At 45.7% G+C, this 19,166-nt stretch overlaps 1 protein-coding gene across 4 annotated transcripts in view; it reads left to right on the top strand.

Annotated features, from left to right (window-relative positions):
• Positions 1–2,628: 2,628 nt before the first annotated feature.
• The window catches only part of PRDM11 (PR/SET domain 11), a 42,741-nt gene continuing 26,203 nt past the window's right edge, over positions 2,629–19,166 (top strand). For 2 of the 4 annotated variants that reach the window (XM_042829650.1, XM_042829648.1), the window contains exons 1-5: positions 2,629–2,692; positions 14,195–14,313; positions 14,868–14,971; positions 15,584–15,846; positions 16,826–16,893. In XM_042829650.1, the coding sequence (XP_042685584.1) occupies positions 14,198–14,313; positions 14,868–14,971; positions 15,584–15,846; positions 16,826–16,893 (551 nt within the window). In that variant the 5' untranslated portion in view covers positions 2,629–2,692; positions 14,195–14,197. Of the gene's footprint in view, positions 2,693–14,194; positions 14,314–14,867; positions 14,972–15,583; positions 15,847–16,825; positions 16,894–18,751; positions 18,820–19,166 lie in introns of those variants that run through there. The other 2 variants (XM_042829652.1, XM_042829649.1) reach the window with 2 other exon arrangements.

Raw genomic sequence — 19,166 nt, 5'->3', positions numbered from 1 at the left:
GCGCGGTGGGCAGCGGGGCCCGCGAGTGACGGAGCCCGCGGCCAATGGACGGCGGGGGCGGGGCGGCGCGGGGCTCTCCCCGGGGGCGCGGGAGCCGGGGCCCGGCTGGGTCGGGCGGAGCGCCCCGCGGGTGGGGCTGGAACTTCTTCACGGCGCGGGGCAGGGCTGGAAGTTGGAGGACCGTTTCCAGCCCCGCTCGTTTACGTCGGGCGCGGGAGATCTGCTTGCGGTCAACTCGCCACGCACCCTTGCTGCGTTCAGCGTTTGTGGAAAATCTGTCTGCCCTGCCTTTAACGCTGCGTCTCTTTGCCTGGATCCTGCGCGGTGGGAAGTGGAAAAGTTGTCATAGTGCTGCTCGCCTCAACTAGTGTATTTAGTCGCATGAAAAACTTCACCTGGTCTGAGCCGTGCCAATGTTTCAAGCGCTGCTTCCTCTCTTTTTCAGTTGATACGTGTTTTTGGCTTCTCCACAAACATTCCAAAAGCACCCAATGTTTGGAGCCACAAGGAAATCCATGTCTCCATTCACTGCGTGTCCCAGAGGGGATTCTAGCTCTGCTCCCCCTTGCAGATCCCCAGCTGTGTACACACAGCCTTGCTGGTGCCCGTGGGCAAAGCTGTTGGCTTGGCACTGCTTCCTCTTCCCCACAATTAATGTCTTTCTCTAGCACCAGGAAATACAGAGCAGGCAGGCCAGTTTGGGCATTGCTTTCTATGCTGTAGGTAGCAAGGCATAGCTCCAGGCGCTGTGTGCTGAGCAGCCCCTGTGTGCTGCCACTGGGATTCAGTTCCCAGTGAGGCCACCTGGTCCAAGTTTCAAACCCCTAAATTTCCCCTTGTGCAATGGCAAGTTCTATAAGCAATGAAAGTGGAAAGGGAAATGACTATTTAAGCTTTCTGATGCATTGTGTATAAAACCGACAATGGAAGTGCATCCCTGATGCGGGCAGCGCATTCTTATTTTTGAGTACAGATTGTAATCGGAGAGGAAGTTCTGGGATGGTGTGTGTCTGCTCCTTGCAGGGAATGCTGCAATCAATCAGAGATGCTGCATCAAGGCAGCCCATCCTGCTGCAGATGGGCTGTGCTGGCCAAGCAGGCTGGGGCTGGCTGGTCTCACAGGCAGGGGATTTGAGGTAGCAGCAGGAGATGCTGGAGTTCAACCTGGCACACCAAGTGCAAAGCATAGCACTTTAATAAGCCAGCTTATGGGGAATTCCTTCTCATTGTGAGCTTTGCCAGTTGCTGGTAGGAATAACTTGCTCTTCCTTGGCCACTGGAACATGCCTCCAGTTCGTGGCATCAGAACTGCATCTTTGAAGTGTCTGTTGCTGGTGTGGTGTTGGCATTGGTGTGAAGGTTTGCATGAAGAAACTAAATGTTGTTCCAAAGACAAAATGATTGGGGTTTTTGGTTGATAACCAAGTAATAACACTGACATCTAGAATGAAGAGGGAGGCTGCTAGAGTTTGGCCTGGGGGATTCAAGGCTGAATAACGGAGAGGCAGTGACTTGTTCCCTGTGGTGTGAGGGCTGGTGGATATTTCTGACGCTTCCTTAGCCTTGAGAATGTGTATCTGTGATCTACGAAAAACAGGTTTTCATAAGATAGCCAAAATCTGGCATTCTAAGGGATATGGAGGCAACTGGCTTCTTTTCGGCCCACACCTGGGTAGGCCAGATGTGTGTCCTTACTGCATCATGGAGCTCTCAGAGCACGAGTCCCTCTGGCCCCAGCGCTGTGGTGAGGCAGGGCTACACAGGTGGCAAGGGGCCACAAGGAGCAGCACGTGCCACTGCTGAGTGAGGCCTGGGGCTTCTTGAGGAGTCCCTCCTGTCATTTCTCTGACTTCTGCAGTATTTCACAAAGTCAGATGGCTTTTAAGCCTTTGCCATTATATTTCCTGGTCAATGCTGTGCTTGTGAGAGGGAAAGCCCACATCCCTAGGAGCTGTTGTTCAAAGGGCTCCTCTGTCCATAGCACAGGGAGGAAGTGCTTCAACCTTTCATGCCCAGAACAGCTTCTCTGCAGTCAGAAGGTAAAAACATTCTACCTATAATTTAAGGTTTAAGCTGTAATCTGCAGGAACTGGCAGCCTCCAGAGAGGGATCGGTAATGCATACTGCAGAGCCGCATTTCAGCACAATCCCTCAGTCACAAACAGCCATCAATAAGGGGCCCATCAGAAGGATGTTATAAGCGAAGTCATCCTGTTTGAGCACACTGACAAACAGTTTCATTTTTCTGCCCCTTCCTTCTCTCCTCCTTAGGCTTTGGCTTTTCAGCCAAGGTAGTTTTACATCTGTCAGTTGCACTGAAAATCTAGTTTGTTAATGGACAAAGCTCATCACGTCTCACGCATTGGTAGTTGTTTTGTGATTTTGCATTACCCCTGAGAAATACATTTTAGGAACTTGCATGATAATTGCAGTTACTGGTGAAGGAATAAAGGCTGGTGCAATGTTAGTATGGAGGATCGATTTTAGAAAAGACATAGATGTCTTGGGCTGAGGCTGATGGAGAAAGGATTACCAAATTTTGGTGCCTCTGTCAGAAACAGGTCCCATGGTGCTGCGGGAAGGGTTCACCAGTGGAGGGACAAAAATAAGCATCTGTGACAAGGCTGAGCTCCTCTACACTGCCAGCAGCATCCTACCTTGCTCCAGGAGCACATGTGCATGCAGGTCCCAGGTGAGCCCTGCCCAATCTTCATGAGTGCGAGTTGGAGTGCTGTGGGCATGCAGTGTGTGCTGGCACCCAGTGACCTCTGTTTTAATATGTATCACGTTGAAGGCCAGTAATTGGAGCTGGCATTAGTCAGGGACATCAGCTATTTCCAGGCTTGAAATGTTGTCCAGTGCTTTCCCTCTCAGTACAATAAAGCTTTATTTTGAAAATGTGTTGTATAAACTATATAGTAATAAGTTGAGTGGATTTAAATGCAGTCCTACAGCTAAAAAGCTGAGCAGATGGCTTGTATGTGCCATCATCCCTGAAAAGCATCCTGATTTTGCTTGGGGCTACCTTTTCCCTCCTAGCACAATGCTCTTGACACCTTTCATTCAGATAACCGTTGGCATCCCCCTATCACTGTACTTCAGGGTCTTTGGTAGGTTTTTGTTCCTGTGTTTTTTCCTTCCAGAACTGCTAGAGAGTACTTCATGTGATCTGCTGTTTTCCTTAAACTGGAGACTTATTGTTTGGGGAGACTAAAGCAGATGTTAAACATGCCACAGTTTGCAGAGTCCAGTCTTTTCATCCATTCAGTGGAAATTAATGAAAACACTTGGAAACTGTCTGAAGGGAAAATCAGTACTGATGACAAACTTTTGTGAATAGTAAAATACATTCTTGAGTTGTTGTGTACTTGTCTAGGCATGCAGTGTTTGTTTTTGCATTTTCTGAGCCCATAACAAAATCAATCAGCTTCTGAAGAATAGAAACTTCTTAGTTACTGATTTTATTATTTTTTTTAATTCCCTTTATGATTGAACAGAAAAGTTTCATATGTACAGCATATGGATAAGTTGCTCTGTTCCTCAACAAATATCCTCTGAGCCGAGTAGAGTAGGACTGGGTGATGGGTGCAACAGAACCTTGCAGAACCTTGCCAGCCAGCACTGCATTGCCATTGCAATGACAGCACCTCCATAAAGGTGGATCCGCTTACTGCATGCATCTCCTAGATGTGTTGAGAGCTAGCACCAACTAAATCAGAGGCTAACGTGCTCCTCAGGTCTGATGGACTTAGCTGTCAGTTCTGTTTCTCTTTAACCAAGTCTCATTCTGCAGTCAGGTGTTGAAATGTTGCCCTTGATCTCTCTTGGGATAGTCAGTGAATTTTTGTAGTCTCCCTGACTTGCATGCACGAAGTCACTGCAGTGTGCTCGCTTTTCTTCTTGGCCTGGAACTGAATGAGTTCTTGTGTGCTTCCACTAAACTAGCGTTTTACAAATGCCCACAGTGTAAAGATTAGCTGTTTCTGTGCAACCCAACACCTTTATGCCGAAGACGCACTTGATGAGGGGGTGTTGAAGGGATGGACCAGAGGTGCTTGGTTGCTGCTGGAAAGTTTTTTGCTGCATTAGGATATGTGGGGTCTGAACACCCCTCTCTGTATGGAAGGGAATGTGCGGATCAAGTGATGGTGGTGGTGAATTCAGCACACGGATATCTGATTTCTTGGCAGATCTGACACTGGGAGTATCTGGATTGCTGCCTGCACCAAGGAAAGGGGTCGGGGTGACCCATGCTCGGCCAGTGCTCGTCCAAGCCCTGTAATATGAGCCCCTAACCTGCAGACAGATTTACCAGCCCTGAATAATGTCTGTTGTGCTGCAAGATCTTATCTCCCTAATAGTCTGCAAGAGGGTACAAATGAGAAGAAATAAATATGGCTCTTGCTTTTGCTTTCCCTGCCTTTGTAGAACAGTGGTTTGTTCTCATTCTCCCTGCTGTGTTCCTTAGTGCTTTCCAAGGGGTGAGCTAGTTTGTTGGAATTTTAGGACCAGTTAGGACCAGATTTACTCCTACTTTCTTGTTTTTCACACACATAACTTGGGGGTATAGGAGGAGGAAGGTAGAACCTATTGGAAGAAAGGAACCACTTGCTGTGTCCTGTAGCTCAGGTGGTTTGAAACTCCAGTGAGAGACACAGAGGAGCTATTGTGTAATGTCATTCAACAGAAATGAACAGGCACCAACTGGACAAACGATACCAAGTTTTTTGTGTTGATGTTGCATCAGGACCACTTGCATGGAGGGGTCAATATGCTCTGCTGCCGAGGCTTTGATACTTGGTTCCTGAAGCCTCGAGTTGGGATGCTGGGAAGGGGCCACCCTGGAAGCCCTGGGGCCTGATGGAGGGCTGAGGGTGTCTCACCTGCCTTCAGGGCAATGAACTGAGGGTGTGTTCTGTAGGCAATGCCAGCTGCTCAAAAAAACCAATGTCACATGGCCATATCAAGGATGGAATTGTGGTTTGTGCTTTCCTGTGACAAAATTTAGGAGTAGTTTCTCAAAAATCAGTAATGTGTATGAAGACAGAACTGTTCTTGGAGTCGCTGCTGTGTCTGTTTCTGGCTTTGTGCAGGGAAAGGGCACTCTGGTGAGGCACGCTGAACTTTTGGACTTGGGCGGTTTGAATTTCGTGCATTGCTTAGCCACGTGTGTGCAAGCCTTTCTGTGCTGCCCTTCTGTCCCATCCATCACCATAAAACATTCACCAGTAGGAGAAGAAGACAGAGTACCGCAGGTAGCAGAGGAAAAATTAAACCCTTGAGCTTCTCTAGAAGTGTTGAGTGAAAGTCTGTGTGATTGTGAGGTGCACAGCTCTACGGAGGGGATAATTTAGACTCTAAGGAAATGTATGTGAGGCTGATTGCTGGCCTGATGCCAGTCACTGAAGGGCACCGGAGGCTGAAATGCCGGGCAGCGCTGGTACTGCTGGCACTTCAGTCCGTGACGGTTGGGTTGCACAAATTATCTCTCTGCCTTCCAGCTAATTTTATCCTGTTGATTTTTCATGAATCATTTCCCATCTCTGTGGGTTAGAAATTAAAGTGGAAGTATGCTAGCCAGAATAGCCACATCTGCTATTTAGAAAGCAGTGTCTGGGGTTTGCTTCCTGCCCACCCCCACACCTTCCCTTCCCTTTCCCTTTTTTTACCTCCACCAGTGTTAAATGTATTGAAGCACCAGCGTGGCCGGCCCATGTAGGGCAGAGGCTGGCTGGAGGGGCTGGCCTGCAGCGGGGCCCCAGGCTGGCAGGGCCTGGCAGGGTGGCTTAGTTTTCTTCTGCGTGCCTTGTGGAATGTTGATGGACCTCTTGTAAGGGTCTGTTCCCTCTCCCAGCATAGAGCTGTGGCCTCGCTTCAGACTTTCCATCTTTCCACCAGTGAGAATAGTAGAAGATCATCTGAGCATGTTCCTCTGAAGCAAAAAAAGCATTAGATTAATGAGAGAGTATCTGGAGCTTGTTGATGTTCATTTTTCATCTCTCTTCACATATTGCAGAAAGTCCAAGAGGCTGGAAGGGTGGTTTGGTGGGACAGTCCTGAAAATGGCTGTGCAGATGGGCAAGGAAATGATGGCTTGGGTGGCATGGCATCAGACCTGGGTAAACGTGGAGTGATTAGTGCTTGACACTCATTGTTATGGAAAGTGTCTTATATTTCTCAAACAGTATTTTGTTCTTTGTGAAGCTTACTGTTGATTTAAAGAAAGTTATGTAGATGTGATATACTTATATCAAATCTAAGTTAATTCAGTGCATGAGAACTCAATCAATATCTAATGTTGGAGTAAACCAGTGAAATACAAGTGGCTTAGGAGCTAAAGGTAGTGACTGATAGGGAGTCGGCATCCAATACGTAAACTGAAGTGGTGGTATAAACAGTGAGGAGGGTGAAGGATGCTCTGAGCTAAAGGACAGTATTAGTGCATAAATAAATCAGCAGTGGATTAAGATGAGTGTACAAAGTAGTTTTTCACCTCTGAACGATCAAGTCTCTGGCATTGCCCTGTTAGATGAGGGGAGCATATAATTGAGCTATTTTAAGCTAGAGTTTGATCATTACAGAAAAGTCTTTGCAATACGATATGCAGTGCCTGCATTTTTAAAGAAGTAGGCTTGATGACCCTTCCCTTCAAGTGAGGACAAGAGAAAAGCCAGTTCTGTTTGACACCTATTCCGTGATGTAGAAGAAAGTGTGACTCACCATTGGTGAAATGTGTAGCTGAAATGTGTTTGGTGATCTGGAACTATTTATGGGAACAGAACAGCTATGCTATTTGTTTTGGTAGGTGGACCTGCTGAGCTAACTCCATTTTTCTGTATGAGAATGGTTTTATGAACTTGGAGAGGGTGACCTGAGCATAATCTGTGAAACTGTCACTTACAAGACATAGGGGTCAGAATGGACAGGCAGCTCTCTGAAGCTTTCTGTACCAGGTTCTAGCAGAAAAAGACTGCAGTGAGTGTGGACATGCTGGCAGGGATGTAATAATGAGTAGGGTCAAGGAGAAAGTTTTATGTCTGCAGTCTTCATGTTTATTTCAGATTCAGCCTTACATCAGTGTGGCTTTCTGATGCCAGCATCTTAAAATAATGTAGGGCAAATTGGAACAGTGACACAGAAGATCAACTGTGCTGGAAAGCTGCAAAGGTACTGAGGGGAGATATATCCAGGGCTCAGTTCTGTATGTTTTTGTTCAACATCACTGTTGCCATCTGAACACCTTTGAGTAGTGCCTTAAGGAGCAACACTTTTGACTGTCACTTGATGGAGTTCTTGTTCTGCCCTTGGGGAGAAAAATGCTGGTGGAAAGGCATCTTGTTTTAGTACTGGATTTTTCTTCCTGTTTAACTTCGTGTATGTAGGTGTGTATTTTTGTTGAGGAAGCCAAAGGCAAACAAGTGCAACTGGCAATCCTGACCAAAGATGGTGAGGTTTCTTACAGCCATTAACTCCAAAAGTAATTCTTTCCCTTTGCTTAAGGCAGCCTCTCGTTATGCTCAGTGCTTCAGTCAGTTCCACAAGGTTGCAGGGCACTTTAAAATAACTGCTGACTGGTGCCCAAAACTGAAGAGATTCATGCATAACTTGTCAGTGACAGCAATTAGCAATTGAAATGAAATTCTCTTGGCTCCTCTTCCCCTTTCTTGCTAGCCTCAGAGATTTTTGTATAGGCTTTATAGGCTAAAGGTAAGGACATGTAAGATAGTAAACTGAAGAATACAAGATGTAAGGGGTCCATAACACCGCTTGGTTTTGCAAACTCAAAAGAAATTTGCAAATAGCACTGATTAGTTTAACTTTTGCTAACTCAGAAGGAATTGCTTAGTTTAACTTTTGCTAGCCCAAACACATTCCCAAAAGGAAGCCTTCTCAAGTCAGCAGAATGGGGCCAATGAGAGAACAATGGAAAGGGGAACAAACAGGATAAGAAATTGCAGAGGCACGCAGGGTGGGAGAAGAGCTCAAAACTGGGACAAAGGTTGAAGGGACATGGCAAGGAAGACTACTGACTTCATCCAGGGATGACTACCAGGTGAGGAGGAAGACATCAAGCCTTTGTCCGATGGCCACCAGAGGAAGCTACTGCGCATGCACCAGGGGGAGGGACAGTAAGTAATGAATATGTCAATAGGTCTTGGGAAATACTGCTGAATATGTATGGCCTTGGCTTATAAATGTATCAAGATCCCACTTTCTGGTGTGCAAGCTAGGAGGAGCGATCCCCCTTGTTCCCAGCATGTGGCGCAGCGCTGAAATAAAAACGTATCTGCTCTTACAACCTTACGTGGGTTAGAGAGTTTGATTCCGCAAATCACATGTGATTTGCAAGGGATCAGTCAGGTTGACCTAATTCTCTCTTCTGCCCTTAAACTACAAATCTGGGAGATCGGTTCTGAGATCCAAATACCAAAGATGAGAAGTTTCCAGTTTAAGAGAATAGTTTTCTATATCTTTTAAAAACCACAAGTCTCTTGCAAGTTCTTCCAGTTACAGTGAGCAGCTGTCTTTGCTCCACAGCACTCTGCACTGTTTCAGAGGCTTGGTTTGCATGGGAACTTCACTTTATCAGCATCCTGCTGTGCAGATATATTCTTACTCAACACTTGACATATAGAAGTTGCACCAAATCATCCAGTTTGCAGAACCTTCTGTTAATCCATAATGCTTCACACTCTTGGGTCAGCAAAGGGCAAATGCTCTGGGCTGGCTGGAATATAGAGTTTGATGTCAAATCCTGTAAATTCAGCAGTGTGTTTTTCACCTTGACTAGAAGTCACCATGATTTCAATAAGACAAACTAATTTAGACTAATTCAGGGATTAGTTCAGAAGATCTTTTCTGCCTTCCTCCTCTAAAGTAGGTCTCTCTGAGGTAGATGGTGATAGGTTTTGATGGTGTGTTTTGTCAATAAACCACAGAAAGGCAAGAGTAAGAAAATGTCTTGCGTCTACTTGAAATGAAAGTAGGAGATGCGGAATTTCCATGCCTCCTGGCTTCCTACAGTGGGAATGGCACTGGGAAGTCAATGTCACAGCACCCAATTGCTGTTATCACAGTTACTGGTCTTGAGCTGGTCATTGAAACTTCACAACTCACTCCCTGCTGTAAAACAGATTCAAGTCCTGTGATTTTAAAGGATGTTCTCAAAACTTCTTCAGAAAACTCTAACAAAATTGGTGGTACTTCCAGTTATATTGTAGTCCTGATCTTACTCAGTGTTTTGACAATTTAAAACTGAATGAAAATGTCTTATGCTTTTGCTGAATTCATGGCTACTGACTATAGTGGTGTAATTGGCAGCAATTAAGCCATGTCCTGTTTGTAGGCCACACTGCTCAAATCCGGAGTCACCTGTGCCCTGTAATTTGTATTGGTGAAGTTTGAATGTGTGAGTGCCCTAGCTTGCATCCCACCGCAGGAGGCTGCATTCAGCCCTGCTTTGCAGCTGTCAGGAAAGAGCCCAGTGCTCACCAGATGGCCTTGCAGGAGGCAGGCCACCAGTGTATTACTATGTTAGGATATGTTGGGGCACTGCTCTGCCGTGCCACAGGGCAGCTTCACCCATAGGAGCATCATACTTTGGCAGAGGGGTATTAAGCCAAGGCATGATAGTGCGGGGTCAGGCTTGCTGTGGAGGGTCCTCTTCAGAACAGTTTGCTTCTCAGTCTTACTCAGTGGGGTCTCTTGAGGTCTGTGTTGGCTGTGCTATGGGCTGTGTGGCCAGCTGATACTTCATTAAGTGGCCTGTAATGGTTGGCATGGCCAAGGACCTTGGTAAGTGTGTACATCTTGAGGAAAACAGTCTCCCAAGGTCGTTGGTAGCTGCTGGGGGGCATCTCAGCCCTGAATGCGGTGCTTCATTCCCTGCCTTCACTCGTCAGGAGCTGAGTGTTCTGGATTACTATTTCTGGTAATAATATGCAACTGGAGAAAAAGAGTATGAATTAAAGTCCATCTTAATGCACGGGCCTGCGCTTTAAAATACTATACAAGCTGTGCAAGATGTTAAAAGAAGAGGCAATGACCTCTAGAAGGCCAGCAGTAAGAAATAGAAGGAATGAGCTGAATAGTGAGGAGGGGATGGATTCCTATATGGCTATTTCACATACAAGAATGTCCAAATCTGGGAAACATGCCAGTAAAATGTAAAATTAAAGCTCTGTTTTGGAGCCTGATCCAGGCAGATAAGAGTCTGTGGCTGTTAACTAATAACTGCAAGAGGGGCAGTGATAAAGGCGGCATTCTTGAGGGCAGGAATTCACAGGTTTGTTCATGCCAGAACCCATTTGGATTTTTTTTTCTTATTTTTCACGCATTTAACATCTCAGATATTCTGGTGTTTTCTGTTTCCTTTGTTGTTGGGGAGATGATAATGCCACAGGAGATCTTTAGGGGTGTTCTGTAATAATGTTATAGGTTCTTGCCTACTTTGTAATGAGAATGGGAGACACTGTGCAGCAGCTGTGTTGGTGTCCTGGGTCTCCCTGAGGGATGTTGTGCCTCCTACCATGACTGCCTTTCTTGTCCAGAGGAGCTGCTGTGTGCAAAGAACACCTGGATCTTCACAGCATCCCTCTGAGCTAAGGACTGACCTACCTAACGTGCTACTGGGAGATTGCAATAGGCTGTGTGCACGCTGGCCTCAGGAGGACTGTCTTGGTGGCCGCAGGGATGTGTGTATCCTGGGAATGCCTTTGGCAGCTAACTAAAGCAGCCAGCCCTGCTTGTGCTTACATGCTGCTTCTCTGTTATCTGAAATCTCCAGAGGATCTTCATCTTTAGGTATAAAAATAATGAAGTGAAGGAAGGATGTGAAATGTGTGGAGTGTGACTTAGAATCTTGCAGGTGTGGAAAATGGCAAGCAAGAAGAAACAGTGGGCAGTAAAATTAAGAGAAATTAACAACGGCTTTACATGCATCTGAAACTAGAAGAGTCCTAAGTGCAGGGTCATCTACAGGCACCTGGAACTGGAGAAATGGGGAATATTTCTTCCCTCGAGGACTGGTATTATCATCCAATTAACTCAGCCAGTTACAGCAGCAGTGCAATGCTCTCTGTTGTAACAGTAGCTTGGGAAATAACTAAACAGCTACTAAAGAAGAACATTTTTAACTTAGCTGTTTTGGCTAGCCTGAATTAAGGGATGTTAAAGTGCTGTCTGAGCAGTTAGTTCTCTGTGGGCCGTAAATACTAAACACATTTTTAAAAATATGTTCATAATGAGTTAGACTTAAAAAAAAAAAAAATGTTCTGTGCTAGCGGTGAAGTCATAAATAAGTAAGCTAATAACAAGTTTACTCTGGCCAAACTGGGATATTAGGTTACCTTCTATCTGATGTAGGCTTCCTGTTGTTGTGGTGAGGCACCTGTAAAACTATGTATTAATGGTAGGGATTTGGTTTGGTTAAAGGGGACATCAATTGTAATGATCCATCTGTACAGATTTTTGGAAAATAGGTATTTTCAAACATAGTGTGATTTTTGGTGACATTGCTGTGGCTTTGTTCAATAGAGGTAAACATGTTGGTATGCCTTAAGCCTTCAGTGCATAGAAATTGTAGCACAGGTTGTTGGAATAAGCAGCTAGAATGATCCAACATGTTACACTTGGTGAGTGAAAACATGGCCAAATGAAAGGTTGCAAGGTGGCAACAAGAAGAGAACCGTGCTTGTCTGGATGCATCTCTATCAGTGTCTGCTGGGATTCATTTTTTTGACTCAGTGTTAATCAACAAGTTTATCAGTGTCCTGGAGAACAGCAGGAAGTTAATTTTTATGATCTTTGTGGTCAACACAAAGTCTGAAAGAATCACAAATGATGAAAACAAACAAGCTAACAACAGGCTTGGGATGTTACGTTTACTGGGTAAGAAAACAGCAGGCTAGCTGAACCAGCGGGATACCCAGAAAAGTGGGGAGCAGGGATGGCCACCTGGCAGCTTTGCAGGATCAAGGACCCTTAGAGCAGTGAGGTGTTTTGTCAGACATAAAATTCCAGCTGGGCATGGTTAGAAAGTAAATGTGCGACTTGGACACAAAAGTGTAAATCTTGAGCAGGGAGAGTGGTGTCTCAGCGCAAGGCACTGCTTCAGCCTGTGCAGGAACACGGCTGTCAGGAATGTGGCTGATAAGTTGTAGTGACTTCAGGGAGGACCATAAGGATGAAGGGCTGGGAACTATGCTGTACAGTGGGATGGGAACCTGGAATTGACTCCAGGAAGTGCCCCAGCCTGTGCTGCACAGGAGGTCAGCCTGCACAGTCCTGGCATCCCTCTTGCTTCATAAAGCAGGAATCCCTCGAGGAAGAGGAAGCCATTGTCTGTTCACAGGGACATATGTCTGCAGCTCTTCCTACTAAAGAGCCTTGGGCTTTGTGGGCATTTAAGTTCCAGATGCCCTGTCCTCCAAACTTTTATTCCGACAGCATTCTCTGCAGATTGTCTGCACCACTGCCAGCATCCGCCTCTCCTTTGCCAGCACAGGCCCCAGAGCTACCAGCTATGGGGCAGCATCCATTTCTTTTTGTTCTTTAAGCAGCACCCCACACACATACATGCAGCTGCTGCTTTTTTCCTCCTGAGCTGCTTTTCTGCAGATTTCTCAGGAAGACTGTTGATTCTCCTAGAGGAAAGCCAGTAGCCTCTAGTAGAGACAGGACCAAAAGGCTTTATTCTTGCTCTGGAGAGTGCAGATTAGGGGCTCACTCTGCTGAAATGCTGAGGCAGCCCCACCACTTTTCTTCTGACTGCGTATAGTAATTCGAAAAGAAAACATATCTTGTGTTGGACGTCACATAACATGGACTCTTAAAAGTGTGCATGTTTGCATCTATCTGCTTGCACTTTCCTTGAGGCGTTGCTTTCAGAATGCTGTATGAATGTTAACTGGTGCTTCCTTGATACACATGTGATAAAGGTCTTTCAGCCTGCAGGTTGGCATGTGAGAAGTCGAGCTGGAAAAATTAATCATTTATTCCCCTAGCACAAAGAAGGGCTGCAAAGGCTGGGAGTAGACTTCCTTCTTCTTGTAAACAGTGTTCAAGTGCAGACCAGATTTCTACGGTGCTCAGTCCTTCACAAGCATGTGCAGCATAAGAGAATTCCTGTCTTCAAAGACTTGTGGCCCATTAACATAACTTTTAAAAGTATCCAGAGTCAAGTCATAATGACTTCCACTGGCTTTCTTGACAGGAGTTGGCAGCTCAGCTGCTGCAGCCTCTCCTTTCTCTCCTGCTGCAGCAAAAGGGGAAAAAAGGGGTCATGGGGACTTCTGGGGAGCAGCTGCAAAGCTGTTCAGTTTGGTATCAGGCTTCAGAACAGCCAGTTTATGTGGTTTGGAGGAGATCTTAAGATGAATGGAATGAAGAGACAAGCAGCTCTCACTCAGCCTTATTCCTTGTCTCGAGATATGATGCTTTGATTTGTACTGGCCCTGCAAAAAAATCTTAGCTAAACTAATTCTGAATTATTATCACTTTCTGCATCAATATTTTCTCTTCAGCAGCACCCTGTAGCAAGAAGTGTGGGAGGTTAGCAGTTTGAAGCTTTCTGCCTTAGAGTTTCCTGGCTCGTGCAGAGAGCTAAGGGAAAAGCAGCCTGTGTTCTACAAGGGTAATGGTGATCACTCACCTTTATTCACTGCAAGGGATGGGAAGGCTGTGGTAGGCTACCTGTCTGTCAGAGATGTCCAGAGCACATAGAAATCTCCATCTTCAGATGTGATAACTTGCTCTGTTCACAAAAGAGGACTGGCATATGTTAGATTTGTAGACAGGGCCTGGTTCACACTGCCATTTGCATTCCTCTTTCTTGGCAGTCGGGCTGCAAAGACTTGCTCTGAAATAATCATGCTCGGTATTTCAGTAACACAACCTATCCATAAGTCTTAAATTCCATGTGTAACATTTTCTGTAGAGCATACTTTGCATTCCCTGTGCCTCAGGTTGCTCCGCGGTGTTTCACATTCTTCACCTGACCTGCAACTGAACTGCTGCTTCCTTCTCACGGCAGGAAGGAGTTTACACCTATGCGTGTGTGAAGATGCCTTGGCATTGTCCTGATGGCTGTCCTTATTGCTGTGGGGAGGTCTGCTGGTTGGATCCTCATCTGAAGGGGGAAGGTCGTGATTTCCTGGCCACTCACTTTTCTCCTCCCTTCCTTCCTTTTTTTCAGAACATGAGTGAAAACTTGAAGGACTGTTTGAACCAGACCCAGGCTTCCTTAGGAGAAATGGTGACAATAAAAACAGAGGCCTGCTCTCCGCACCAGGACCAGGAGTATGGACAGCCTTGGTAAGCAGCTGAGTTTTAGTCAAATGCACTCTCCCCTTTTTCTTCTTCTTCCCCTTGGGGTATACTTGAACCTCACAAAGTTGTTAAAACTCTCACAAGTGAGATCTCCCTTGAGGTGTATGGCAGGAATGGTCACCCCCTCATGTGCTAGGCACATGTCTGCTGCATGCTCTAGTTCACATCCAGCCTTGTGGTGCTGGCTTGTGTGGAGAGCCATGCCTTGCCTTTGGCCAACACGTTCTGGGGCTTTAGTAGAGCGAAGCAGCCTTTCTGCTGGTGGGAATCTCTCCTGTATATTATCAAGTGGGTGGGCAGGCCAGCTGCATGTTATGCATGCAGATGTTCTAACTGAAGCCACAAACTTCTGTAGGCTTTAGTCATAAGGCATCTTAAATACTGTCTTTTGCCAGCTTGGGTTACAATTCGAATCATTTCTCTGGTGCAGGTATGATGACTGAGTTGCTCAGCCCCCATGGACTCATTTTTCTGTTTCTCTGTTTGGTTTCCCGGGTTTTAGTAGGTTAAAGTTGTCTTTCTGTTGTTTTTCTCCTCAGCTCTGGAAGGCCCGATCCACAGTCCATGGATGTGGAGCCCAAGAAACTGAAAGGGAAACGGGATTTGATCATGACCAAGAGTTTCCAGCAAGTGGATTTCTGGTGTAAGTGTACTGTTAGTGAGAAAACAGTAGTACCTCTGTTTGTATAGAGTTCAGGCTTCCCTAATTGGCAGCCTGTTGTCTTGGAGTAGGAAGCAGGAAAGGAAAAAGCCAGGGATAGATGTGCCTGCTCCCTGAAGAAAACACATTTGATTAGGAATGCCATCTCCTATCTCCAAAGCAGGATGAAGGACATAGCATGAGGGTATTTCTCTTCAGGGACATTGGTTTTCCTTCCCCTCTGGTGTGTGATCAGCAAGTCTCCCTGCTCTGACTTTGCAGACAGTGAGTGGGTTTCACTGTACATGGAGCCATCAATGGTAAATCAGCATTCACTATTGGTGCTTGCCTGAGGAGAGAGAGAGACATTTTCCTGTTAGAGCACACAGGTTTGGGATGGACAGGTTTGAGCTGGGGCAGAGCAGTTGCTGAGAGGCATGTGATGAAACAAGTGGCAAGTCTATGTGGTGACGGGGATTACAGCTCTACCTGCCTTGGCTGAGCTGGGGATAGAATGGGAAGGTGAGGTGAGCTGACCTCAACACCACGTGTTGTATGAGCCAGAGTGGGTGTCATATCTACCTGCCCTAACCCCTGCTCCCCTCCCTCCCACAGTCTGCGAGTCCTGCCAGGAGTACTTTGTGGATGAGTGCCCCAACCACGGTCCCCCTGTGTTCGTCTCTGACACGCCAGTGCCTGTTGGCATCCCTGACCGGGCAGCACTGACCATCCCGCCTGGCATAGAGGTGGTGAAAGAGCCCAGTGGGGAGAACGACGTGCGCTGCATGAATGAGGTGATCCCCAAAGGTCATATCTTCGGGCCGTACGAGGGGCAGATCTCTAGCCAGGACAAGTCCGCAGGATTCTTCTCGTGGCTGGTGAGTGAGCTGTCTCCCTATAGAAATGACTTTTGAGCCCAGAACTGGTGCTTAGTGGCTCATGGAGCCGGAACTTAGCCATCTCTTCCTCCTTCCCTGAAGCTCTTATGCTAATCCATGTGGGTAATAGGCAAAGATCAACCTGCCATAGTGATTGATGACCTGCCATTGACTTCAGGGTACAGATAAGCAAAAGGAAGTCAGATGTCATGACACTAGATGTCATGACACCAGCTGTATAAAGCAGAACTTGTGTCTTCTCTCCCTCTTGCATGTTCTTCCATCCCCACTCAGTCTTAGCTTCATCCAGTACAACCTCCATTCTGATCATCACTTTGAGAAGAAAGACCATATCTGGAGATTGCAGAGCGCTCCCTTGAGCCTCTAGCATCCTTCCCATTCAGCTTGAACAAGGCCCAAGGGGCCAGGAAAGAATAGATGCAGCTCTCCCAATCCATCAGGAACTGATCCAAATGCACCAAATATTATCTTTTTGATGATACTGGTATTACAGAATTCTGTTAGCCTGTGAGGTTGAGATATCACAGATATCTCTAGAGATAGAGACATCAACAGGTACTAATTATTGTTGGAAATAAGATGTGGGACTTGAATTCTAGGTGGGAAAAAAATGAGAGCTTCTAGTATGAAATGCTGCTCACACTCTTGTAAAAATAAATGTGTATGTCAGCTCTGCCCTGTAGGAGAGGTAAATCTTTTGTATCTGGGGACTTAACCATTTTGTCAGCTGTATCCATAATGCCGTGTTACAGATGCTTGTAATAGGAAGAAATTTCTTAGGTCAGAGTCGCTTCCACGCAAATATCCAGTGCAGCAGTCTACAGGATTGGGCAAGTTTAGGTTCATGGCATTGTTTCATGATCTGAACTGAGGCTGGAAGTGAAGCAGATCTGAAAGTTGAAGACTTCCTCCTGTCAGAACAAGCCAGTTTACATGCTGCATCTATTCTGTTCTGCAGATAGTTGACAAGAACAACCGCTACAAATCCATCGATGGGACAGATGAAACCAAAGCAAACTGGATGAGGTGAGTCCAGTTCTCTTCTGTCTACCCTTCTGGGGCTTTGTGTTCCAGAGAAAGGCCATAAAATACTCCGTGTTTTGTGTGACAGAAAAACAAACTGGAACAACACAGACACTTCCACAGAGATTTTGCGTATGCTCTTTCAGCATCTGCTGTGTTGAGAGCTCCTTCCGAGTCACTTTCAATGACAGGAACTAAAACAAGGATGTGTATAGAGGATGGCTATTTTCTGGAATGAGGACAAATGATAAAGAGAAAGTGTGTTTGTTTATCCACCCTTACAAATGCTGGCAGATATCACTCCTCTTCTTTTTTTTTCTTTTTTTTTTCTCTCCTTTCTTTATGTTCAGATATTTGAAAAATGCTTTGCATAATCCCCAAAGTAATTTATTCTGTTTGGGGGTTTTGTCCTCTCCTATTTGACAGACATTGAAAGAGGTGCTTTTTTTCCCGATCTGAGTTTCACTTGAAACAGTTGTCTGTGGTGACTGTCATTGGTAGTGTCAGCTTTGCTGTGTTATGAGAAACATGGAGCGAGCTGCTGCAGCTCCTAATGCAGGAATCATGAGTGTGCTTGCGCTCCCTCTGCTGGCCCAGGGACTCGAGAAAGCTGGACCCAAATAACAGTGTTGAACCAGGAGTGCAGCTGGCTCTGGTTTGTTGACTGCAGCGGTAAGAGAAAACGTCTGAAAAACAACGCAGTGCTTCAAATATCTGCATATGTAGGTCACTTCTGCAGCCTCTTGAGGCAGAGGCAAAGCTCTGAAGAGTCCTAGTAGATGTGGTGAGTCACTGGACTGAGACATCATTGCATACTGTGGCCTGTCCCACATTTGGACCAATCCTGCTTTCAGGCGTTGAATTTTGGAGGCAGCTGTTGTCAAGAAGGCGTTTTCTTATAAGACGAAGTTAGTGTGGAAGTTAACTGGTTCGTTGGCCTAGATGCCTGAGAATTTCTATTGTCAGTCATTATGGGCACAAAATACAGGTAGATGCAAGACCAGTGTGGCTGATGAAAGCTGGTTGCACCAACTCTTGCTCCATTTGAGTCTGTACATCAATAGTAACTGTTCTAACAGGTATGCTTGTGAGGTTTAGCAAATCTAATTTTTATTTAAGTATTCCAGCCATTACAGCAGTTTACTAGTGGATGAGAAACCCTTAGTCCTATGCTGAGACTGGAGTTGTCACTCCAAAAAGAAGCAGCTGTATGGGGGACGGTTAGGCAAAGGGAAATGTATCATGAGTTAAAGAATGAACTTCAGAAATCTCACAGATTTTTTTGCTTTGTTTATATCGCCTCGTTATGTGGTCTGGATGGCAGTGAAACTGGGAAAACAGACTTGGAAAGCAAAAACTGTGTAATTAACTGTTATTTCTAGTACCACCAACATCAGTTTGATATCTGGATTTATATGGGCACTACTCATGGTCCCAGCACCAAAGAACAGAATGTTCTCATTTAAAAATGTATTTGCCATCATTACATCTTAAGATGAGTGTGATCTGGGCCATTTTTTACAGCCTTGAAAAGCAAGGAGGTTGAAATTGTGAAAAGAGTAGGGGAGTTAAGGGAGTGTTTGCAGCTCTTCCAGGGAAGTATGTCTTTGGAGGACAGGCTATAACAACCTTACTTTTTTTTTTTTAACTCTTGAAAAATGTTTCTGATAGCAATATTACTTGGAGTTTGACTGGCAGTACATGTGAAGATACCAGTCCTCAAAAGTCATTGCTTTTGTACATTACCAGCTTTCAAATAGAGATGCCCTCAATATCCTGTGTGAAGACGTTACGTGTCAGAGATTACCCACAGAAATCGTACTTGCAGGACGCTGTAGACAGCGCTCTTTTTGTTTTTCAGATGATGCTCTTTGCCATCACTCACAGATGGAGTGCTTTGCAAAGCAGATCTACTCACCCTCTGGGTAGGTGTGTATGGCACGGGAAGGGGAGCTTGGTCTGACTCCTCTCTCTTCTTGTAGATCTGGCTATTGTTTTTGTTGTTTGACTGCCACACCTGAGTCCATTTTCATGTTCCCTCTGAGAACAATTTGTACATCACAGCGCTTGCTGTTTTAAGTTTACCCAGGGCAGTGGAAGGAAGGAAGGAGTACAAAGCATAGCGGATGGCGTGGCAATGGTAACATCCTCTTGCCCTTTCCCTCTTTAGTCATTCAAGAGGCTCCTGATGCTGAGAGCACGTTCTCCTAATCTGGCCACTGGCGCTAGAGTAATCCTTTGTCTAGCATAAAGCACTGCTGTTTCTACTACTGTAC

Source organism: Centrocercus urophasianus, unplaced genomic scaffold, assembly GCF_019232065.1.
Source record: "Centrocercus urophasianus isolate 14NV4802_14NV808 unplaced genomic scaffold, USGS_Curo_1.0 seq_318, whole genome shotgun sequence".
Taxonomy (NCBI): Eukaryota; Metazoa; Chordata; class Aves; order Galliformes; family Phasianidae; genus Centrocercus; species Centrocercus urophasianus.
This window is presented reverse-complemented; position numbering and strand designations above follow the sequence as displayed.